The sequence below is a fragment of the Myotis myotis genome, unplaced genomic scaffold (genome assembly GCF_014108235.1).
Source record: "Myotis myotis isolate mMyoMyo1 unplaced genomic scaffold, mMyoMyo1.p scaffold_m19_p_2, whole genome shotgun sequence".
In the NCBI taxonomy this organism is placed as follows: domain Eukaryota; kingdom Metazoa; phylum Chordata; class Mammalia; order Chiroptera; family Vespertilionidae; genus Myotis; species Myotis myotis.
The window spans coordinates 143,483,482-143,508,535 of record NW_023416324.1 but is presented as its reverse complement, the minus strand read 5'-3'; the positions used below and the strand labels follow the sequence as shown (position 1 = coordinate 143,508,535).

General features: G+C 40.7%; 1 protein-coding gene and 1 long non-coding RNA gene across 8 annotated transcripts in view; one reads left to right on the top strand and one right to left on the bottom strand.

Moving 5' to 3' along the window:
* Positions 1-2,159: 2,159 nt before the first annotated feature.
* LOC118676388 lies at positions 2,160-11,572 on the bottom strand. Its single transcript, XR_004974093.1, has 4 exons — positions 11,485-11,572; positions 7,828-7,999; positions 6,043-6,107; positions 2,160-2,500 (listed from the first exon to the last, which is right to left on the bottom strand). It is a non-coding gene; the product is annotated as an uncharacterized LOC118676388 (long non-coding RNA).
* Positions 11,573-11,698: 126 nt separating this feature from the next.
* CBLB (Cbl proto-oncogene B) overlaps positions 11,699-25,054 on the top strand; it is a 251,550-nt gene continuing 238,194 nt past the window's right edge. For 3 of the 7 annotated variants that reach the window (XM_036350236.1, XM_036350235.1, XM_036350231.1), the window contains exons 1-2: positions 11,699-11,827; positions 13,209-13,390. In XM_036350236.1, coding sequence (XP_036206129.1) covers positions 13,223-13,390 — 168 coding nt within the window. In that variant the 5' untranslated portion in view covers positions 11,699-11,827; positions 13,209-13,222. Of the gene's footprint in view, positions 11,828-11,854; positions 12,235-12,605; positions 13,120-13,208; positions 13,391-25,054 lie in introns of those variants that run through there. The other 4 variants (XM_036350232.1, XM_036350239.1, XM_036350233.1 and 1 more) reach the window with 4 other exon arrangements.

Genomic DNA, 25,054 nt, shown 5'->3' with positions numbered 1-25,054 from the left:
ACGGTAGAATTATTTGATGCTTTAAAAACCTAGTAAGGAAGAAAGGAGAAAAAGAAAAGAGACTTGTAGGGTATGAGCAGATTTTCTTTCTTTCTTTCACAAACTTATTTGTAACTAAGGGAAAAGAAGACTAAAGAGATTTAGCAACTGGGAAGAATTGAGGTGGTTATTTTCCCTGCAAAATTTTTTAAATATTTTTAACGCTTCTTTAGAATACTGACTAACTCTAGCAGGTGGTAGCTAATTCTCTCTCTCTCTCTGCTATTGACATTCAACTCAAACAATCCCCTCATTTACTATTTTATGTACATTTAAAAAGATCAATGTTCATAATTTTGATTGCCTTCTCAGAAATCTTCTGGAGACTTGTGAGAGTAAGATGGAAAATCGAAAAGAGGTCATTTAGAGAGCAGGCATTGGGGGCGGGGGGAAGAGTAGAAAATCAATTATATTTATCACCTCAGCCCCTTCCCAGAGGATGCTTTCCAAAATGCTGTCCTATACTTTTAAATTCATTTTTTTTCATATTTAGATGCAACTGTAGCTTTTGATCTGTATGTCCTAAGTATTATTCATGTGACTATCCCTTTTCATTATTATAGAAATGTAAGCTGCATCTATCTCCTGACTGAAGTCTCTGCTCCTCAACCTTGCTTGCTGGTCATAAAATTGTATTAAAAACGTACATCTGCTTTTTAATTAATACTAAAGATTAAATTGCATCATGAAGCCTTCCCGATCTTCCCTTTTAATGTTGGAAATTGACACTTTTTTCCTTGTCAATAGGCAAAACAAAAACACAACATGACAGGGGCCAAAGAATGTATCATTTAAGTGAAGCAGGTGACTTCCTGCTGGGAGTTGTTTGATGTGGTGGTAGAGGAGTGCATACAACCAAAACCTCAAGCCTACCCAAGCCTGACACTTAATAAAACATCACCCAATGAAGACATCTATTATCCTGGAATAATGCAACTGTTTGGAAAAATATATACCTACAATGTGAAAAACTTGTCATAATTTTTCTACCAGGCAACTGGGGGTAGAGGAAGAGGAAAAAAAGAGAGAAGTGGGAAGAGAGAAAATAGAAGATTGCCTGCAAAACTTGAATACAATCTGAATACAATATGTGCAATGTGAGTAAATGTAACATTATAGTGCACAGACAGCTGAGTCCTAAAAACTTGAGATTGGTTAAGTAAAGCAGGCTTGGTCAGATGAGCCACATAGACGCGCGCTTGTGTGTGTGTGTGTGTGTGTGTGTGTGTGTGTGTGTGTGTGTGTGTGTATGCATGTACACTTGTTTACCCAAATGTGTAGGAGGCTACTAGTGTGACGTGAGAAGGACTGCTAAAAGGGGAAACCACTAAAAGTGATCAGATGATATCTGTCATACCCAGATCAGCCAGCCCTAATTGAAAACATCAGAAATCTACTTTATAAATGGCAAAATCTGTTAAAATGCCTATTGCGAGATGCTGACAGGTGACAGAGACAAGGGCATTGGTGATGGCCTTAAAACTGTTGATTCTTCTCGATGATGAATGAGAGAGCTGGGGCTTAATGAATGGCCTTTTTGATTCTTCGACATGCAGGGCCCAGTATTGGAAATGAATCTGACTAATGAATATATATCCTTTACTCATAGATAAAGATTAAAATGGCATGTAGTAGTCCAGAAAGTTATCCTTGGTGTGTCCTGTATGTCATCTTCTAAGACCACTTTCTTTTTTAGATGATTACTGTTTCACTTAGTGTAAAGGGGCACATACAAAGTTAATTAAGTGTCTTTATAACAAATATGAGAAAATATCTCATTTCATATTTCACTCTGGTAACTGGAAAAGAAAAAATCCTGTAAAAGAAATTAGTATTTAAATATATTTAATTATTGGGGTAGTGAACACACAATACAATATACAGATGATGTATTGTAGAATTGTACACCTGAAACTTGTATAATTTTATTAACCAATGTCACCCCAATACATTCAATAAAAATACTGGGAGTACACTAAATACTTATAGTCATCATTTCCATGTGCTAAAAATATGGGAAATTTTTATTTTCACTTTCATATTTTTCAAATTTTTTTTGAATTTTTGCAACAAGTATCCATTGCATTCATAATCTTAGAAATGTGTTATAGAAGAAAGCAGAGAAGAAATAAAAAATAAAGAAATATATATTTAACTACACATCGACTCTACTTGAGAGTGTATTTAATGATATGTAATGCCATACATAACCATGTAAAATTTTACACAAGCACATGCACACTTGCATGACCAAATCTAATCTTTTCTTTCAGGGTTGGATATTATATCATGGCTCTTCTTGTAGGCTGAAGCATATTAAGACTCCATGTTAAAAAAGATAACCCTCTTTCCTATGTAATATCTCTTCTTTACTGACCCATCTTGAGCCCTATAGTTGATCATCAGAACTACTTTCTCACCAAAAGCCTTGATTTCTTCCATTTTTGTATTTCTGCAACACCTGTTCAATAAAAACACAAACCTGTATTGAAGCTACAATCTTACTTCTCCAACACCCTATTAGAGAAATTTACAATTTCTTCCACTTGGCATCAACTATCTGATTCATGGTTCCAAGTGCCAGTGTATTCTCATCTTTCTCTGCTTAGTCCATTTGGCTTTCTTCAACTCAAAACCTTCACTACTCTCTTCAAGTTCCCTTCCATTTGAGAAGATAGTTTTGTCTACTACATCTAGTAGAGGTGGGAACCATCAAGTATGATCACTCTCGACTTCTTACCACTTCTAGAAATGTATTTATAGTTAAAAATATATATAGTTTTATAGATATTATTTTTATATTCCCATGCCCCCCTTTTTATTCTCAGTGGTTTTCTTATTTCTATTCTAATAGGATAAGATGCCCTTTAATTTCTCTTTTTTAAAAATGTATCTCCTATTATATACACACTAGAGGCCTGGTGCACAAAAATTTGTGCACTCAGGGGGGGGGGGGGTGGTCCCCTCAGCCTGGCCTGTGCCCTCTCGCAGTCTGGGACTCCTCGGGAGATAACGACCTGCTGGCTTAGGCCTGCTCCCGGGTGGCAGAGGGCAGGCCCAATCCCTAGGTGCAGCCCCTGGTCGGGCTCAGAGCAGGGCCGATTGGGGAGTTGGGGCGCCGCCCCCTGACATGCACAGAGCAGGGCCGATCAGGGGGTTGGGGCGCCGCCACTGTCATACTCAGGGCAGGGCCGATGGGGAGGTTATGGCTCTACCCTGTCACACACAGAGCAGGGCCCGTGGGGGGTGGGGGTTGGGGTGCCGCACCCTGTCACACACAGAGCAGGGCCGATCAGGGGGTTGGGGCGCCGCACCCTGTCACACACAGAGCTACAGGGCAATCAGAGGGTTGGGGAGCTCCCCCGTATCAGGCACAGAGCAGGGCTGATCAGGGGGTTGGGGCACCTTCCCCTGTCACGAACAGAGCAGGGTGGATAGGGAGGTTATGGCCCTGCCCCCTGTCACACACAGAGCCGCAGGGCGATCAGGGGGTTTGGGTGCTGCCCCCTGTCATGCTGATCTTGGTGCCGGGAGGCCTCGCGGCTCCGCTGATCCCGGTGCTGGGAGGCATATTACCCTTTTACTATATACGGTAGAGGCCGGGTGCACGGGTGGGTGCCAGCTGGTTTTCCCTGAAGGGTGTCCTGGATCAGGGTGGGGGTCCCCACTGGGATGCCTTGCCAGCCTAGGTGAGGGGATGATGGCTGTTTGCAGCTGGTCACACATCCTTCAGGGTGGGGGTCCCCACTGGGGTGCCTGGCCAGTCTGGGTGAGGGGCTGAGGGCTGTTTTCAGGCTGGGGGTGACTGAAGCTCCCAACTGCTCCTTTTTTTCTTTTTTCTTTTTTTTTATTCTGGGCCAGCTTTAGCTTTGAGACTTGGCTCCAGCTCTTAGGCCTCTGCTGCTGAAAGTAGGTTTCTGGCCTTTGCTTACAATGTTGTGATCCTGCTGGCTGAAGCCCGGCGGATTCTGGCCTTTGCTTACAATGTTGCGATCCTGCTGGCTGAAGCCCAGCGGACTAAAACAGGTTTCTGGGGTTTTGTTTAGCTTCTATATTTGTTACATAGTTGCTTAGAGTTGCAGCTCAGAGGCCTGCAGCGGCAGGCGGGAAACGTTGGAGTCCTCCGTCACTGAAGCAAGCAAGCCTCATGTTAGTTTCAAGCTGCCTGGCTGCCGGCCACAATCTTGGCTGGCAGTTAATTTGCCTATTGCCCTGATTAGCCAATGGGAAGGGTAGCGGTCATACGCCAATTGCCATGTTTCTCTTTTATTAGATAGGATATGCTTAAATTTCTCTCATTCCAAAATATTGCCCTTCTAACTCTACTGGATTCTGCAGTCATGTATAGATACTGTCTACATTCTTGTCTTTATCCTTGTACAGATTTCTTAAAACAAAACAAAACAAAAACACAACAATCTCTACTTTTCAGTTCTTCATCTCCCATTCTTTTTAACCCATTTTTCAATTGACATTGTTCCAGTAAGGTCACAAATGATCTCTCAATTGTTAACTCCAATGTGTTGTGCAATTTTCCTTTCTTTTTATTGTTGAACCCCTCTGCTACATTGGAAAATTGTGTTTGCTCCATGGAAATGGTGTACTCCCCAGTATACCACACTGAATTGATTGCTTTTGTGATCTATTTTTTTCTCTGCTTTTCTTTGAATTTTGATGCTCAGGGTTCAACTCTAAACTTTATGCTCTTCTTATCCCATATAATCTCCCTTCATGACTGAAAGTCTCAGGAATTACCTGTCAATTTTGCCAAACCTATTACCATAATCATTTATATCCAATCATCTAACTAAGATTTCCTTCTGCTCACTTGATAGATTCCTTATTTTTTTTTATTTTTAAAGACAGAATTAATTCTCCCTTTCCCCTAAATCAGTGGTCGGCAAACTGCGGCTCGCGAGCCACATGCGGCTCTTTGGCCCTTTGATTGTGGCTCTTCCACAAAATACCGACTTCTGCCCATGGACCACGAAGTTTCAATCGCACTGTACATGCGCGCCCACACATGGTATTTTGTGGAAGAGCCACACTCAAGGGGCCAAAGAGCCGCATGTGGCTTGTGAGCTGCAGTTTGCCGACCAAGGCCCTAAATAGTCTGTTGTTTGTTAGTCTCTATGCTGGTTGTTGAGGTTATCTTTATCAGTAAAGCTAGGAGATTGACTATTACTCTTGACTCCTCCATTTTCTGCACTTTTCATATTTATGTAATTATCAGTGACTAAATTAAACTAATCTGTTTCCAGCCTCACTTGGTAATTAGGATCATCTGGGCAGTTTTAACACTATCCTAGATGGATCAGATCAGAATCTCTGGGAGTGGGGCCTGGAAATTTGTTATTCTAAGGGGCAGATAAGATTGGAAACCACTTTCCCCAATATTCCTCAAATATGCCACTTGTGTTTTACCTCTAATACCACTGCCCCACTATTAGGTTCTCATCATCACTTATTTCATATGGCCTAACTGGCCACTTTGCCTTCACTCTTATGCCTTTCCAATCTATTATCAATCTGACCATTAGGGTGAATATTCTGAAATATAAATGTTACAATGTCATCTCCCTTGCTCTTTTAATCTAACCCTATGTACTCTGCCCTGATTTAAAACCCTTCGATGATTTCCATAAAAAATTCAAATCCAGAGGTGGTCTTTTAATTTACTCATCACTTGCCACTTTTGTCTCTTGTTTCTCTGCTTCCCCCAAAATAGACCCACTAATTCTTATGCATATACACTGTAATTGTTTTCTTTCTTTTATGCTTTTGCTCTTGAGTAGTCTTTTGACTAAAATGGCCCTTTTGTGATTAACTGTTAATCTAATTTATCTTATGCCTCAACTTTGTAATCACTTTTTTTGAAGCTAGGTTAAGCACCTTCCTCAGAATGACCTCCTCCTAAAGAAATTGCTGCTCTTACCAGTTGAGTTTAAAATGATTTCTTATTATACCTGCTTTCTGCTTGGAAATAATAACTGGTTTAGTCACCTTTTATTCCTTGGTGTCTAGTCAGAGGTGGAAAAATAAGGTTGAATGCCAATAGATGTTGGGTTCTGAAACAATCAAAATATTTAAAATAGAAAGGGTTAGTTTTTGTACATTGAGAATGAGGAACTTGTAAACCAGTAGAGAAGATTTTCTTTAGATTTAGAACATATTAGATCTCTACTAACATTACTAGTGTTATTTGCTTTTGATTTTTACATTTATTTTTGACAGGGTGCATGGGGTGGGGCAACCAGTCTATGTGTCTCTCTCACATTGATGTTTCTCTCTCTCTCTTTCTCTCTCTCCCTCCCTCCCTCTGAAAAGCAATGGAAAAGTTATCCACAGGTGAAGATAAAAAAAATAAAAATAAATTTCTGGTCTTAATTTGGCTTCTTCTGTAGAAAAATAAATATATAATTGGTCTATATTAATACTGGTCTAATTAGCAGTTATGTTTCTCACACAATCACATACTTTTATACTACACATTAATCTCCTGTGAATTTGAGTTTATTATCTATATTTTTTTAGGGTCTATTCACTCTGGGTAAATTTGTCAAATTCCAGATCTGCTAAAAACTAGTGATGTGATTAGTCCCAAGATCCCCCTTGGCCTTGAAATTTGGATTTTATATTTTAATCAAAAAATAAAAATTCAATGTTTTATTAATAGGTATACATCAAAAGGCATAAGGACTATAGATTAATTACATTGTGACTTGTATCAGATTTTATGTTCTTCACACAAATGTTTGAGGAGAAAGAAAATTATCCATATTTTTCTGAATCAAGTTTTGTTAAGTGAACATGGAAAATGTAATATGAGCCGAAACCGGTTTGGCTCAGTGGATAGAGCGTCGGCCTGCGGACTGAAAGGTCCCAGGTTCGATTCAGGTCAAGGGCATGTACCTGGGTTGCGGGCACATCCCCGGTGGGGGATGTGCAGGAGGCAGCTGGTCGATGTTTCTCTCTCATCGATGTTTCTCTCCCTTCCTCTCTGTAAAAAATCAATAAAATATATTAAAAAAAAGAAAGAAAATGTAATATGAAACATGAATAATGCAATGGAGGTACAAAGGAATACAAACCTGAGACAAAGTAGTAAGTTTATTCCAAAATTTGAAGTATCTATTTTTAGCATAAATTCTTTTATTACAAAGAACAACTGCCAAATAAATAATTATCTGGAAAATAATTATCTTGGAATTAATTGCCTAGGGAAAAATCACAAGGAAGTGATTATAAAGATTTTTTTTTCAGATATATAATTATTTAATCTGATATAAACTTTAGGATGGAAAGTATTAAGGCAGTTGCTTACTTAATTTTGCACCCTGTGATGATATTGAATTGTTTAGGATTACTGAGCCCACATGCTGTAAAGAAATTGTATATAATTTACTGCATATATGACAAACTTTAGGCATATATATATATATATATATGTCTGGTAATAGCAGATGCTAGTATCTGTTAGGGAACTGATAACTTACTCTCTATATGATATATAGTAACTGACTTATTAATCATAAGTTTAATTTGTAGAACAAGATCTTTGTGGTAGGATTTGCTAGTTTGTTGCCAAACATCTATTCACTCCTCTCTCTATAGAAACAAAACCCAGATTTTTAGCTGGTTATATTGCTTCCCCAAATAGAAAGCACATTGTCTTCCAGGCATTTTTGCAGCTAAGTTTGGCCATGGAACTGAATTCTGGCTTTGAGATAGTAAAGGTAAATATTTGTGGGAGTTTTCTGAAAAATTGCTTAAAGAGAATTGACTTACCTGGAAATGCAATATGCCCTTCCACTTTTCCTTTTAACCTTTAGCCTGAAAATCAGTGGTGAGAGCTGGACCACCAACAGCCATATTGGAATATAAGGTGATTCTGAGGGTAGAAATCCAGGTGCTGGGATGATATAGGAGGAAATTATGGAGCCACCATTTCATAGGTTTTCTATGTGTGAGAAGGGTAAGATTCTATCTTAAGTCATTGTTATTTTTGTGTTGTAGTTATTGTTAAGCAAGAATTCCAGTTGAGCCCAAACCAATACACAGAGTGTGGTTATATCTGATGGATCCATAGATCAACATCTTTCACTGGCAGCTATTAGTATGTATTGTTAAGGACAGTTAGAAATTTATTACTCTTAACATGGAATGATTCATTAAACCCAAATGTGATTAGGTAATAATGCTCTTATTTCTCTTTAGTATGTGAATTTGGACAGAAACAGAGACAGCTTATGCTTCCTAGGCAATATCCTTAAATAGCCAATTTATTCATTCAGCAAATATTTTTTGACTAGCTTTTATGGATCAAATAAATTATTGGAATGCTTTGCTATTTAGTCAACTCATATTCAATATCACACGAGTCACCTGTGAGTTTGGAGAAAGTAGAAAGAAAGAAAAATTGAATGGAATGAAAATAGTCTAAATATTTTCCCAAATAGTTGTGTTCTTCTAAACATTTTTTCCCCTGTATTTAAAGACTATAATCATCTGCATTTTCTGTGAATATAAATATTAATATCAAGTATTAATGCTCAAATTACAGGGTTTTATAGATACCATTACAAAATTTCTCAGTAGCCCTGCCACAAAATCTCCCAATCTTTTTTGGGAGTTCTGGGGTAAGGGTATCACATGTGCTTATGATCATTTTGTTCATATTAATCACCTACTGCCTGCTATGGTGATTGCAAGGCTCTTAGGTAAACTGTCTCATCATTCTGCTGCATGTAAGGATCTTCCAGGAGAACACTTCTCTCCTATAAAAATGCCAAGTCCAAGTTCACTGTAGGCTACAAATCACCATGCTACCAAAGGAGGCTACTTTCATGCTAAACCAGACCCTGTTGGAAATTGACTTTTTCTTTTTAGAAATGAGGATTGCATTTCTCTAGCAAACTCTGTTACCTTGATGTGCTACTGCTTATGCTCTGAGTATCACAAAGTCTCTAATGAAACCATTTCTATATGTTCTTTATAGCCCCTTAATATACATTCCTTTTTTATGCTCTATCCTTTGTGTCTTCACTGGAGACACCTGGGATAAGAAATTTTATCTCAACAGTTCTTTATTTCCCCATGTGCGTTAACTCATGCTAATAGTTTGCAGGGAAGATTACTGTCTCATTAGTTCATCAGACGTAACTAAACCAGACTTTGGGCTCAAATGGAAACCCTGCTACTCCAGAACTTAACTTGGACTCTAGATGGCTTTGATAAAATAGTTAGTTGAGAATGAAGCTGTAATTTCTTGATATTCTGTGTGTGTTTTGTACGTGCATGTATATACATATATGTATCACCATATCCCATGTAATTTTTATTTCTTTCAGTTGCAAAAGTAATATAAAAGAAATGCCACTGCTATCACATGTATCTTACTTATTCTACATTTATCTAAATATAAATATGAGTAATATACTTATAATATTCCCTTAAGCCACTGTTTTTGTACATTCTGAAAACTTTCTACATACAGTTTATATATTTCTTGGATTTAAACAGTGATCCAATATGTGTTTTTTTCCTTTTGCAATCTTCCCTTAGTAAATGTAGTTTCTGTTACTAAGAGTAAAGGAGATATGTATGGGTAGAGGAGATATGGAGAGACCAGTACTTTTGTAGATAAACACAATGTGAAAACAAGGAACTACTCTGTAATTATTGGCACAGAAATAATGGCAAAGAAACAAAATTACTTCCCAAACCACATTTTATCATCTTACTACTTGCAAAGAACACGTTTTGCCTGTTTAATCAAATGCAAATCTTAATCATCTGAATTTAGGGCTGTAAAGTATGTTTATAAGAACTCAGGATCCTTGATAGTAATAATCACAGTACTAAACTGATTATTTAGGTAGAAAGTGGTTAGAACAATTGAGAAACATTTTATCAGTTTAGAGAAAGAATATATATCACAACATCTGAGAAGCCCACAGTGCAAAGTTTATTTAAGACTACCAATTGTAGTGGAAAGAAAATTCCAAAGCATGACAATCTATGGCAATTTTTAGTAGCACCAGTGGTAGGATTGAAGTTAAATAGAAGAAAAAAAAAATAGAAGGCATGCGTTTAATCTATAATCTTGTTGAAAGAAGAGTTCCAGCACAGTAGCTTTTTCCTTGTAAGACTAGCCAGATGTGGGCCTTTCTAATGGTATATGGAGTCACAGAAAGAGAGAATACAAATGCTGGGAGAGAACAGCAGATACAATAAGGTGTGTTAAAATAAAAAAGCAAATGGAGAATAGCTTTGAAGCTTCCCTAAGAAGACAAAAATCAGTTTAGTCATTAATTTAGCTTAATTACCATTCACTGTGAAGACACTGCTCTCTCATTATATAGGCTGCTCTGTAGCGGTATGCCCCAAGCCTCATCCCATGCTTTGGTTTGAGTGTTCCCAGTTTGCAAACTGTTTTTTTGGGGTGTGCATAACAAATTTTTACCAACTTCTACTTCAGTGATTCACTGGTTTTACTTTGGCAATTTCTGAATCTTTGACAGGTTTGTTTTTAAGATGAAGAGAAACCTACATAGAGTGAAGGTGACTGGAAAAAATTACAAAAGCTGTTTCCTCTTCAGTAGCTTATGCAGAAACTTCTAGTAAACGAAAGGGGTAAGGCATATATTAGCAATTCCCATGATCTGTTTCTCTGCCCTGGCATGATTAGTGGAGACTGCTTGGCCAGTGTAGTTAACTATTTGCTTTCTCATTAGCCTGATATTTGATCTGCAATCCCTCCAGAATTCACTTTAACAGGAAAACACTCAACAAAGTAGAAAGTTTTGTCCTAACCCGTTTGGCTCAGTGGATAGAGCGTCAGCCTCCGGACTCAAGAGTCCCAGGTTCAATTCCGGTCAAGGGCATGTACCCTGGTTGCGGGCACATCCCCAGTGGGGAGTGTGCAGGAGGCAGCTGATTGATGTTTCTCTCTCATGGATGTTTCTAACTCTCTATCCCTCTCCCTTCCTCTCTGTAAAAAAATCAATAAAATGTATTTAAAAAAAAAAGAAATGTAGGAAGTTTTGTTTGGCAATCATAGTCTACTCTACGTGAGCTCTGTACTTCATCTTCGAAGCTGGGTGACTGTGGCTCTTTTTTGATAGCCAACAAGAAGCAATGCAACCTGGCTGCTGTCCTGGGAGGAGAGTTTGGCAGCCCTAGGGAACTGAAATTCTTGGGCCTGGGACACGCCCAGGATAGAGCAGCAACACCCTCTCGGGCACTACTCCGTTGCTATGAAACAAAAGACTAGGAAGGTGAGCAAAGCAGGAAGTCCCGCCTTTTAGCCCCAGTTGGCTTGGGCTCCAGCTCCCAACGCTCACGCCCACCGGCCCACTCCCTATTGGTCAGCTCCCTAGTGCCTTGAATCTTTTCCATTTCCTTTCCCTTTTCCACTTTTGTTCCCGGGTGAGACCAGCCTACCCATTTGCCTCGGAGTCCCCTTTTCATTTGGGCCGGGCGGCCAGCGGTCCTTCCTTCGGGGCCATTGTGTACCGTGGAAGACGTGGACCGGGTGGCGGGGAGAGGACAGGCACCTCCCGCCCATTGGCGCCGCGCGCTGTCTGGCAGTGCACCGGCCGACGGGATTGGTCCAGCCCGCAGCGGCCCCGCCCCTGGTCCCGCCCCGCGCCCCGTCTCCGTGTGTGTAGGGTACAGGGGTGGAGTGTCCAGCGAGTGGTCTCCTCCTCCCGCTAGTGCCGCGGCGGCGTCCCGCGGCCTCCCGAGTCGGGCGGGAGGACCGAGCGGGTGTGGATTGGTCTTGACGGTAATTGTTGCGTCTCCCCGTCTCGTTGGCTGCCGCTCCGGGTGGCTCCTTCCTCGCGAGCTGGCGTTTACGCCGGTGTTGCCAGCCCGGGCTGCCCACGCACCGTGGGCTCGCGCGTGTAGAGTCGGACTCGTGCACACGCGTGTCTCGGGACAGAGACGGCGCCGAGAGGCCAGGCGGGAAGGGGGCCGCCGGGGAGGCTCGACGTTTCTTTCTGTCCCGGGGGCCCGGAGGCAGCCAGGCGCGGGCCCCTGAGGAAGAGGGGGCAGCCCCGGTCCCAGCTGTCGCCGCCGCCGCCGGCGCAGCCTGAAGAGGGTATTTAAAGCCCGGAACGCGGGCCGGGCCCGGGAGGAGGAAGAGGAGGGAGGAAAGCCGACAGGCGGCTGGGATTGCGGGCGACCGGGGAGGTGCGTGCACTGGGGAGCCCACTCCCGAGCGCCCTGGACCGATGGGGCTGCGGGCACTGGAGGCGCCAGGGGCGACTTTGTCCCTTCTCTGTCCGCCCTCCTCTCCCAGCCAAGGTCCGGCAGTGACAGGCGAGGACCCTGAGCAGGGACGGGGGCACAGGCGCCCCGAAACAAAGCTTGGGACACCCCCACCCCCCTTGAGTGAGAGGAGAGACAAGGAGCGAAAGAAGTGAACTCTTTTCTTTCTGTGGCCGCTCTTGTCAGTTTCTCACCCTCTCTTTGAAAATGGATTTTTTTTTGTTGTTGTTTGTTTCTTGTTCTTTTTTTGGGGGGGGGGGTTGGGGGGGAGGGTCTTAACTTGGGGTGAACTCTTAGCAGCGTAGGTTTAAAGAATCGTGTGTTCGCGTACCCTTGTTCAGGTGTCAGTGATTGGTGGTTTTTAACGGGGAATATCCAAGTTCGGAGCCTTTGTTGACAACAGACATGCGTGCCCCTTATGCTTCTGTAGAAAAATCTTTACGTTTATGTAACTTGGTAAAATCTGACTGAAAGGGCGGTTTTGGAGTAAGGCTCTCACACATGTTTCCAGGGGCTTCAGTTCTAGTATTTTGAGTGGGAATTGAGGCAGAGAGGGGGAGAACATTATGTTCTCCGCTAGTTGGAGGAAACCCCTGTAAGTTTTTTTGTTGTTATGACTTGGGTATTAATCAAGCCTTCCCTACTTGAAATGTGAGAAGGATGCATTTTTAACTCGTAGTGTTCCAGATGCAAATCCAGGCTCTTGGCTCCTAAAACGGTGGTGTGTAGAAATTGAGAGTGCAAATTCGCACACTTTTGAAAAGTTGCATCTGGGACCCTGGATTTTGTTCTCACGGATGTAGGAAGGTATAGTGGGGTGCAAGTTAACCAGGTCAGTTTTCTTTGGGGTATTTTCATGGCCAACTAATTTTTTTTTTTTTAATTTCCTCTTGAAGAACTGAGATTCCAGATGGCGAATTCTATGAATGGCAGAAACCCTGGTGGTCGTGGAGGAAACCCCCGAAAAGGACGCATTTTGGGCATTATTGATGCTATTCAAGATGCAGTTGGACCCCCTAAGCAAGCAGCAGCCGATCGCAGAACTGTGGAGAAAACTTGGAAACTCATGGACAAAGTGGTAAGTTCTGTCTGACTGTGCCTGTACGTAGACCTAGTCACCCTGGATATGGTTTCTTCAGTTTTATTTATACTGGTAATTAATAATAATTATTGTTACGGCAACAATCTTTTCATTTGGATTGGCTCTTTTAGTTTATTTAACATCCACTCTGTGTTTTGAAAAGTTGGATTCAGAGCAGAGACTTTTCCCCCCCCTTTTGTCCTACTCTTCAAGGTTCAAAGTTCCTCTATAGGACTCAGATATGCAAATTTTTTACTGTTGGTTGCTCTTTGTCAGATGCATGGCCATAGAATACTTTGGAAGTGTTTGTTCTATCCAGTGTGAAGTTGTGTTGCTATTAATTAGATAACAAAAGAGTGCAAACAGGTAATTTAAGAAGTCTTTGATGGACCATTCATGACAACCACAATGTGTGATGCTGAGAATATTTACAGGGGAAAAAGATTAATCCCTAAGTGAGGAAGCAGTATTTGAGAGAATTTCCATTTTCATCTTTGAGAAATCATCTTCATTAAGAAACTTTTTTTGTTGTTAATGGTAAAGTTATAGTTACTTTCATCTATTCCATTTTGAAACAGGAAACCTTTTGATTGCACATTGTTTATCGTGAAAGGAAAATTTATGATGGAGGTGTGGGGCTGAGTATCAGAAACCACTGTGGTTTCTGCATGTTGCTTTCAGAACTACAATTTCACAAGAAGAAATGAAGCCAGATGTCAGATCCAGAATTAATAGTTCTTGCTTTTGAAGCAATAGTACTGTCCCCTAATGTGTTGGTAAATGTTTTTAGCACCTTATGGTTTTATTTCATAGATATTTGGGGCTAATTCTAAACTTACTTGACTCAGGGTTCTTGAAAACTTAATTATTGCGGAAATGGAGGTTTAAAAAGTATTATTTTGCAGGGATATGCCAAAGCCTTCATGAAATCAAATGGTATCAGTCACCTTTACTTTGGTTTGTAACTGTGTACTTTAAATATTTGCCACAAAAAGCCACTGTCAGTGGTATTAGCAAATATAGGACTGTGATAAGATTTACTTTATTTTCATTTATCCTTATGGAAAGTACAGATGGTTAGATGAATGATAGGTCTGTCATTCTGTGGCTGGTGGTGCTAACTGCAGAGCCAGAATATTTTTGCCAGATAAATACCTTAGTTTTGGGCTTCAGTGTGACCTACTTAAGCTTCTGCCAATTTATTCAAATTGTGATATTAAAGTGCTCCAGACAGAATGACGTCATAGTGTCAGAACTGCAACTTGCTGCTGAGGTCAGGTTTTGATTTTTAGCATTGGATACTTAAGAATGAGGAGCATGCAGTTGGAAAAATTGCATGTATTTGGCAGGCACAATACTAGCTGTCTTTCCTTTTCGAAAGTGTGTGCAATTGAAGGTCACTCACTGCTGAAATCATTATTTGGGTATAAGAGAAGGAATGCAAGGTTTTCCTCTCATTTATCTGTTACATGAGTGGACAAAAAACGGGTCAGATTCTGCCAGGGAGCTGCTCCTCCCACTCCACCCCCTTCTTTGAGTGGTCAGAATTTGTACAGAACATCACATGAACAAGATTTATGTAAGGAAGTGGTGAGCTATAGTTAATATAAAGTTATTCTTTTTGAAACATTAAAAAATATGTCCATAATTTTGGTCTGTAACTGATTGTTAACCCAAGTTTTATCTACTTTTACTTATTTCACCATGGGTTATGGTAAAATAGATGGGTATTTAATAGTTAAGCTTCTGCCATCGTTTATTTTATTAACCCTTTTGTGGATTTGGGTTTAGCCTCTTCATTTGAGAAACTTGACTTTCAAGGAAATTGATTATCTCAATTCTCTACTTAGTGGAATGAGGGTGTGGGTGTTGGCAAAGGTGCACTGTATGGTTTTTACCTCATTTGTCTTCATTGTTTGTCAGCGATGAAAATTGTTCTGTGGGCTTTGTGGAGGGAAACTACATAAATCATTATAAAAGAGTTCAGTATGTTTGTTACTATTCTATTACACATTAATAAGAGGAATTGATCATTACTAATTGAAAATATATTTTATTTAATTGTGTAGTGTAGAAGCAATCCTTACAAGCACTCTTTCTTTGTCAGTGGTGAAGGAAGTAGTTCAGATTCTCAACATTGTCCCAGTAATTACATCAGGAACTTTATTAGTAATCCAAAAGTTAATCCCTTGACACATCACCTAACTGTTTTGTAAAGTAATTGCGATAGTATGAATTTAGCTTTTGAATAACAGAAAATCATAATTTCAGGTTAACTGGTAGTTATGTAAAGGGTAGTAGAGTTAATAGTTTAGTTAGTTACAGGGGATATGAAGCAGTCCAGTAGGTGTGTTGTTTCCCCAGACTTCTAGAATTTAAAACAGTCAACTGAGATTCCAGTTCTAATGTTATGTTTTCAGAAGGAAGTCTTTCTATGCAAGGTCACTGAGAGTAGAAGAGAGTAATCGTTCAGTTGTGTTCCTTATAAGATGCAAAGTGTTTTGTAACAAAACTTCAGTTGCATAGAATTAGCATAGTACATTTACTGAGGAAAAGAATAGTAGCACATCCCAAAGCATCTCATGTTTTCTGGCCTTAGTTCTGTGAGTTAGTATAACTCAGTAGCTGATGCCAAACTCTTTCAAGTCAGTTCATTTCTATTTGATACAGTGATAGGACTATTACTCATGAGTACACATTGGAACTCAAATACACTTGAAATGTAGAGTTCGTTCCAAAGCTCTTGCAGAGAAGGGTTTCTTTTAAGCATTGTATAATAAACATTTATTGAGAGCCTACTATGCCCCTACTAAGTGCTTATTACTTGGGATGCAAAGTTAGATAAGATACAACTCTACCCCTAACCTGTCAGAGAATTCAGAGACGAGCAGCAGAGCCAGGCATAAAAATGCATAATTGCCATTTAGTATGGAAAGAGCTATGATGCAGACTTATACAAAATACAGTGGCAACAAAGAAGAGAACTCCCCCCTTATTTCCTGGCCACTGTTGAGATAGTTGTCTGTCTGGATTCTGCTGGCCACTGCCTTTAGGAACAGCATTATGGTACTCTTGCTAGAAGTGCTGAGGTGAGGGTAAGGAAATGATTGCTAATCAGTATGGTAGGAATGATAATTTATTAATGTGAGGTTCCTGAACATGATTTTCATAAGCATCTTAGCCAGGTGATGAAAAATGGAGGAAACAATTTTCTATCTAATAGATACTAAATGTACTGAGCATGTGTGTGTGGCAGTTCAGGAAATTATAAAGTAATTAATTGATGGCAAAGAGCAAAGCACATTGAGTACCTGCGTGCATTTTGTCTCACTGTCCTTGTCACTTATTTAAATTACATTACTGAAAGACTTTTAAAAGTCTTTAAAAAGTGATGCCAAACAGCCTTTTGCGCCTTTTATCTTTAGTACATTTAGCACATTTGTCTTCAAGCTTGGAATATAATTCATTCTTTATCTCTGTAGTTTCATTGTGTCCATAATATATTTTAAAGTTTGTTAATCAAAGAAGCTTGGATTATATACAACTATTTGTTGGGTTTGAGAATACCATCTTCCTTGGCATATAGCCCTTTGGACAGGAGGTACCATATATTTAAATAATTCTTTACATATTTTATTTTCCTTAGTGAAATTGTTCTGTGTTAGCAGAATCATGGGCCCAAGTAGGCCTACGTAGATCAGCAGTTCTCAACCTGTGGGTTGCGACCCCTTTGGGGTCGAACGACCCTTTCACAGGGGTCGCACGACCCTTTCACAGGGGTCGCCTAAGACCATCGGAAAACACATATATAATTACATATTGTTTACAGTAGCAAAATTACAGTTATAAAGTAGCAACAAAAATAATTTTATGGTTGGGGGTCACCACAACATGAGGAACGGTATTAAGGGGTTGCGGCATTAGGAACATTGAGAACCACTGATGTAGATGATAACACAGTAAGCGTGTGGGCAGTTTTGTTTAGTACTGAGTTAGGTTTTGAATTTGTCTTAAGTGATCGCACAGTTTGCTCTTTGCTACCTGTCACTTTTATTGTGTTTATTTATTTAAAAATATTTTTATTGAATTTATTGGGGTGACATTGGTTAATAAAATTGTATAGTTTTCAGGTGTACAATTCTACAGTACATCATCTGTGTATTGTATTGTGTGTTCACCATCCAAAGTCAAGTCTCCTTCAGTTACAATTTATTTCCCCTTTACCCTCTTCTACTTCCCCTCCCCTCTTTCCCTCTGGTAATCACCATACTGTTATCTGTGTACATGACTTTTGTTTGCTTTTTTTTTTTTTTTTTTTTTGCTTAATCTTCATCTTTTCTACCCAGCTCCCCCAAACTCCCTTTCCTCTGACAGCTGTCAGTCTGTTCTCTGTGTCTGTGAGTCTGTTTCTATTTTGTTCATTATGTTCCACATATAAGTGAAATCATGGTATTTTTCTTTGGCTTATTTCACTTAGCATAATACTCTCCAGGTCCAGCCATGCTGTGCTACTTGTCACTTTTAGAAAAAGCTTTTTTTTTAAAAAAAAATATATTTTATTGATTTTTTTATAGAGAGGAATAGAGAGTTAGGAACATGAATGAGAGAGAAACATCAATTAGCTGCCTCTTGCACGCCCCCCACTGGGGATGTGCCCTTAACCAAGGTACATGCCCTTGACTGGAATCGAACCTGGGACCCTTCAGTCCGCAGGCCGATGCTCTATCCACTGAGCCAAACCGGTTAGGGCTAGAAAAAGCTTTCGATAAAATAAAAGATTTAAAGGAATCGTCCCAAGAGTTACCTTGGCTTATCCTTGTGATATAGGGCATATATGTAGCAGAAGCCTTAATCACTTAGTAATCTTTTAACTGGTATAAAATTTTAATCATTCAGATTTTGAATCAACTTCTTACTTTCCTGCAAAGTTGTTTTATATACTCTCTATTGATTTCCTCATTCATTTATCATATCCCAACTCTAGAGATAGAGATTTATAATTAATCATACCAGACCGTAAAATACAGTAAGTGCTGTAATATGGTATAAATAAAGTGCTGTGAGATACTATGTGGCAGAGGTGAAAAGTTGGTGTGGAATGCAGCATGGTGGAGGTACTATCAAGCTATTAATTTGTACGCTTTGGGTTCCACTGAGGTGGAGGGCATAGGTTGAAGAAATAATGGGTGAAGGGAGATTGAGGAGTGAGAGAAGGTGGTAGAGCAGTGGTTGTCAACCTTCTGGCCCTTTAAATACAGTCCCTCATGTTGTGACCCAACCATAAATTATTTTTGTTGCTACTTCATAACTGTAATGTTTCTACTGTTATGAATCCTAATGTAAATATCTGATATGCAGGATTAGGTCTTAGGCGACCTCTGTGAAAGGGTCATTCGGCCGCCAAACGGGTCGCGACCCACAGGTTGAGAATCACTGTGTTAGAGGAAGATGAGGAGGCTTTTACAACTGTCAAGGAATTTGAACTTTGTTTATTAGACAAAAGAACCATTGAAGTCTTTGAGTAGAGAAAAAGTCAAGACTATAGTGAGATAGATTACTCTCTTGACTCTACAAAGGAAGATTAAAAGAAAATAAACTTAAATGTAGTAATAATGATCAAGAGAAATTAAAACAGACTGGGCAAGATATAATGAAGGGCTAAGCTAGAGAATTGACAGTAGGTATGGCAAGTATTGGTTCAAATGTGGGAGGTATTTTGGAGGTAAAATCCACAGGTCCTGGTGACCCTTCAGATACAGAGAATGAAAGAAAAAGTGAAGTGAAAGTGACTCTTGAGGTTTTCAGCCTAGTTGACTCTGAAGGCAGTGATGCCCTTAATGATATAAGGAACATAGGAAGAAAAAGAGGAAGCTTGGGAGTTGGTGCATGATAAATTTGTTTTTGACCATGTTGAGTTTGACATGCCAGAGTGAAATCCATTTTGAAGTCAGAAAAATTGAATGTGCAGTTCAAGAGAGAAGTTGAAACTAGAGGATATGTTTGGTAGACAAGCCTACAGAGCAGCAGTTCTCAACCTGTGGGTCGCAACCCGTTTGGTGGTCGAACGACCCTTTCACAGGGGTCGCCTAAGACCATCCTGCATATCAGATATTTACATTAGGATTCATAACAGTAGAAACATTACAGTTATGAAGTAGCAGCAAAAATAATTTATGGTTGGGTTACAACATGAGGAACTGTATTTAAAGGGCCAGAAGGTTGAGAACACTGCTATAGAGGTAGCATTTCAAGCTGTAGATCAATAAGAGTTCAGCAAGGCAGAGTAAGTGAGAGTCAGAGAAAAAGTCAGAGATTGAAATTTTTGGCTGTATGTCAGGTTGTATCTGTAATTAGATGGCAATGATGGGAAATGCTTCAAAGAACAGTGATGAGAGAGGAGTGAAAATAATTGGAACATTTTGATTTCTTGGGTAGAGACAGCATCAAGGACATAGTTTCAAATTCTGAGAAAATTAAATTCAAGTGGAGAATATCAGGTAGGATGAAAATTTAAGAAGTCATTGAATTTCTTGAGTAAAGACCACTGTTGATCTTTCAGAGTAGTTTCACTTATATGATGGGGCTAGATTGAAAAAAAAAGAGTGTGTGGATTATTTAGAAATTGTTCTAAAATTGCTACAACCAATGAAGGAAGTAAGTTATGATGCCTTAACTGTTTGAACAGAGCATAACTTTGTGTTTGTGGGTGCTGTAGGAGATGTTAGTAGATGGTGGTTAGGGGATGTAGTTAGGGGAAGATTTAAGATATAAAGGAAGTAGAATTGATAAAGTGGCATCCTTGATTACAAAGGTGAGAGGGAAGGGCTAAGAACAAGTAGAAGAGTAAACCCTTGGTAGATAACTAACTTCTACTCAGACAAAAGGGAAATGAGGAAATAAGCACAAGTTTTGAGAGCATTTGTAAATTTTATCTTGGTTACAAGGAAGTGATTTAAAGTATAACATTTGTAATGTTTAACCATGTGTTTTAAAATTGTCTGTTATAGGATAAATAATATATATATTTTTACTTGTCTTCTAGTAATTATGTGGGTAAATAAGTAAAACATTGAAATAGAAATCATTTCTCACCCTGTACATGAAAATCATCTTAGAAACATGCTGTGACTTAAATGATGCCAGGATGCTTATTTTTATCTACTATGTTTGGGCATCTATTTAAGGGTTTTAAATTTTTTTATATATTTGTAACTTGCTGATTTTTCCCCCTAGTAATGAAAGAAGCATTTTGAAAATAACTTTTGAAGTTTTAGCTTTTTAACATATTCATATTTAAATAATAGTTAAGCTCACTCATATTATCTTCCAATATTAATAATAAGACAATTATTAAGTGTTTTACCTGTTAAAATTTTTATATCAGGATGTACTCAGGAGAACTACTCTGGGCTTATTAGCCTTATTTGCTGCTTTCCTGCACAAAACATTCCATATTTGAAAGTTTCAGATAGTATGAAAAACTTTAGGAAGTAAAAAAGATCTTAATGATCTACAAAGTGGTTAGTACCTTTGGTCTAATTCTCATACCTTTGCAAAACCTGCAGGGATCTTGCCATGTATGGTATAACATCTTATCTAATAAAAGAGAAACATGGTAATTAGCTGTACCTCGACTACTCTTCCCATTGGCTAATCAGGGCGATATGCAAATTAACTGCCAGCCAAGATGGCGGCCTGCCGGGGTCCAACCCCAGCAGGTCCAGGGGTCCCCAAAGGTGTGGATGGAGTCGGCGAAGAAGGAATGACACAGAGACAGCGTTCAGTTGATCAGCAGCCTAGCCAGGATCTCTAGCCAGGATCTCCAGCCAAGTTCTGGTCTGGATCTCCAGCGAAGTTCTGCTTAGGATCTCCAGCCAGGTTCTGTGTCCATGTTCCCTCGCTAGGTTCTCCAGCCAGGTTCTCCAGGTTCTCCAGCCAGGTTCTGTAGCCAAGTTCCCTCGCTAGGTTCTCTAGCCAGGTTCTGTCCAGGTTCTCCAGCCAGGTTCAGTTACCAGGTTCTAGTCAGGTTCTCTTGCTAATTTCTGTAGTCAGGTTCAGTCCAGGATCTTTTGCCATGTTCTCTCGCTAGGTTCTGTCTCTAGGTTCTGAGGCCAGTTTCTGTCCAGGATCTTTTGCCATGTTCTCTCCAGCGAAGTTCTTCTGTCTCTAGAGAACGTTCTGTGTAGGGTCTGTGCCTAGGTTCTGTCTCTCTTCGTTCTGTCTTCTTAGTTCTGTGTTCTAAGCTCTGTATTCTAAATTCTGTGTCTTGCTGTCTTATTACATCTGTATTTATACCAGTTGATTCAATCCTATCAATCTCTATTACAAAGGTTAGGGCGTTTCTTATCTCCATTCCAGGGAGTAAAGATTATGTAGCTTAAGCATGATTGTTCGTAGTTAAAGTGATTAATTACCCACCTGGCACTAGTTAAGAGGTTTTATTCCCTCCCTAACTTCAGGGGAAAATCCCTACCTGGGGAAACAACCTTTCTCAGAGACCTTGGTTAAAACACATAGTGCCAAGAAGGTGAGCAAACATATTAAAAACAGTATGCCATATATGCCAGGTCCCTTGAAACAACAAGCATGGACCGGCTCCCGGCAAATTCCCCCTTTTTTATTTTTTAAAAGCAGGCATTAAAAAGAAAAACCCCAAATGCTCTCTTGTATCCATTTTAAGAGTAGGATTGGCGCTTTCCGCTATTACCTGAGTCCTGATCTATCACCCCAGGGAGAGCTTGCCAATCCTTCACTTTCCCGGGGTGGAAAGGCTGCAGTGGGGTTAAGGATAAGGCTCCTTGGGCCTACCTTCTCCCATGCCTTTACATTTACCTTTCGGGCACCTTTCCTTCCTCAGAAAAGCATGGACGTATTTCTTGTATAAAATGTTCCATCTGACTGGGAGTAACCTTAATTCCTCTGCTAGCAAGCATATGTGTTAAAAGATCAATACAGAGTCTTATTTCTTTAGACTCAGTATGGCACATCTTCTTAATCTAAGAATCTATACAGAGTCTTCTTTCTTTGGACTCAGTATGGCACATCTTCTCAATCTAAGTTCTGTACTATCCACCTTCTTACCCTACTTATCCTCTGTAGGGGGGTCTGCAGTACCCTGGTGGAGTCCTATCCGTCCCGAGTGTGGGGTTCTCAATGGGGGGGGGGGGGGGCTTACCTAGGGGAATCCTGTTCCAGGGCTTCCCAAAGGTGTGGACGGAGTCGGCGGAGACTATCCACCCTCTCCTACGGTGGAGTCCTATCCATCCCGAGAGTGGGGCTTACCTAGGGGTCCCTGTTCGGGCGCCAGATGCCGGGGTCCTGCCCCAGCAGGTCCAGGGGTCTCCAAAGGTGTGGACGGAGTCAGCGAAGAAGGAATGACACGGAGACAGCTTTCAGTTGATCAGCAGCCTAGCCAGGATCTCTAGCCAGGATCTCCAGCCAAGTTCTGGTCTGGATCTCCAGCGAAGTTCTGCTTAGGATCTCCAGCCAGGTTCTGTGTCCATGTTCCCTCGCTAGGTTCTCCAGCCAGGTTCTCCAGGTTCTCCAGCCAGGTTCTGTAGCCAAGTTCCCTCGCTAGGTTCTCTAGCCAGGTTCTGTCCAGGTTCTCCAGCCAGGTTCAGTTACCAGGTTCTAGTCAGGTTCTCTTGCTAATTTCTGTAGTCAGGTTCAGTCCAGGATCTTTTGCCATGTTCTCTCGCTAGGTTCTGTCTCTAGGTTCTGAGGCCAGTTTCTGTCCAGGATCTTTTGCCATGTTCTCTCCAGCGAAGTTCTTCTGTCTCTAGAGAACGTTCTGTGTAGGGTCTGTGCCTAGGTTCTGTCTCTCTTCGTTCTGTCTTCTTAGTTCTGTGTTCTAAGCTCTGTATTCTAAATTCTGTGTCTTGCTGTCTTATTACATCTGTATTTATACCAGTTGATTCAATCCTATCAATCTCTATTACAAAGGTTAGGGCGTTTCTTATCTCCATTCCAGGGAGTAAAGATTATGTAGCTTAAGCATGATTGTTCGTAGTTAAAGTGATTAATTACCCACCTGGCACTAGTTAAGAGGTTTTATTCCCTCCCTAACTTCAGGGGAAAATCCCTACCTGGGGAAACAACCTTTCTCAGAGACCTTGGTTAAAACACATAGTGCCAAGAAGGTGAGCAAACATATTAAAAACAGTATGCCATATATGCCAGGTCCCTTGAAACAACAAGCATGGACCGGCTCCCGGCAAATTCCCCCTTTTTTATTTTTTAAAAAGCAGGCATTAAAAAGAAAAACCCCAAATGCTCTCTTGTATCCATTTTAAGAGTAGGATTGGCGCTTTCCGCTATTACCTGAGTCCTGATCTATCACCCCAGGGAGAGCTTGCCAATCCTTCACTTTCCCGGGGTGGAAAGGCTGCAGTGGGGTTAAGGATAAGGCTCCTTGGGCCTACCTTCTCCCATGCCTTTACATTTACCTTTCGGGCACCTTTCCTTCCTCAGAAAAGCATGGACGTATTTCTTGTATAAAATGTTCCATCTGACTGGGAGTAACCTTAATTCCTCTGCTAGCAAGCATATGTGTTAAAAGATCAATACAGAGTCTTATTTCTTTAGACTCAGTATGGCACATCTTCTTAATCTAAGAATCTATACAGAGTCTTCTTTCTTTGGACTCAGTATGGCACATCTTCTCAATCTAAGTTCTGTACTATCCACCTTCTTACCCTACTTATCCTCTGTAGGGGGGTCTGCAGTACCCTGGTGGAGTCCTATCCGTCCCGAGTGTGGGGTTCTCAATGGGGGGGGGGGGGGGCTTACCTAGGGGAATCCTGTTCCAGGGCTTCCCAAAGGTGTGGACGGAGTCGGCGGAGACTATCCACCCTCTCCTACGGTGGAGTCCTATCCATCCCGAGAGTGGGGCTTACCTAGGGGTCCCTGTTCGGGCGCCAGATGCCGGGGTCCAACCCCAGCAGGTCCAGGGGTCCCCAAAGGTGTGGATGGAGTCGGCGAAGAAGGAATGACACAGAGACAGCGTTCAGTTGATCAGCAGCCTAGCCAGGATCTCTAGCCAGGATCTCCAGCCAAGTTCTGGTCTGGATCTCCAGCGAAGTTCTGCTTAGGATCTCCAGCCAGGTTCTGTGTCCATGTTCCCTCGCTAGGTTCTCCAGCCAGGTTCTCCAGGTTCTCCAGCCAGGTTCTGTAGCCAAGTTCCCTCGCTAGGTTCTCTAGCCAGGTTCTGGCCAGGTTCTCCAGCCAGGTTCAGTTACCAGGTTCTAGTCAGGTTCTCTTGCTAATTTCTGTAGTCAGGTTCAGTCCAGGATCTTTTGCCATGTTCTCTCGCTAGGTTCTGTCTCTAGGTTCTGAGGCCAGTTTCTGTCCAGGATCTTTTGCCATGTTCTCTCCAGCGAAGTTCTTCTGTCTCTAGAGAACGTTCTGTGTAGGGTCTGTGCCTAGGTTCTGTCTCTCTTCGTTCTGTCTTCTTAGTTCTGTGTTCTAAGCTCTGTATTCTAAATTCTGTGTCTTGCTGTCTTATTACATCTGTATTTATACCAGTTGATTCAATCCTATCAATCTCTATTACAAAGGTTAGGGCGTTTCTTATCTCCATTCCAGGGAGTAAAGATTATGTAGCTTAAGCATGATTGTTCGTAGTTAAAGTGATTAATTACCCACCTGGCACTAGTTAAGAGG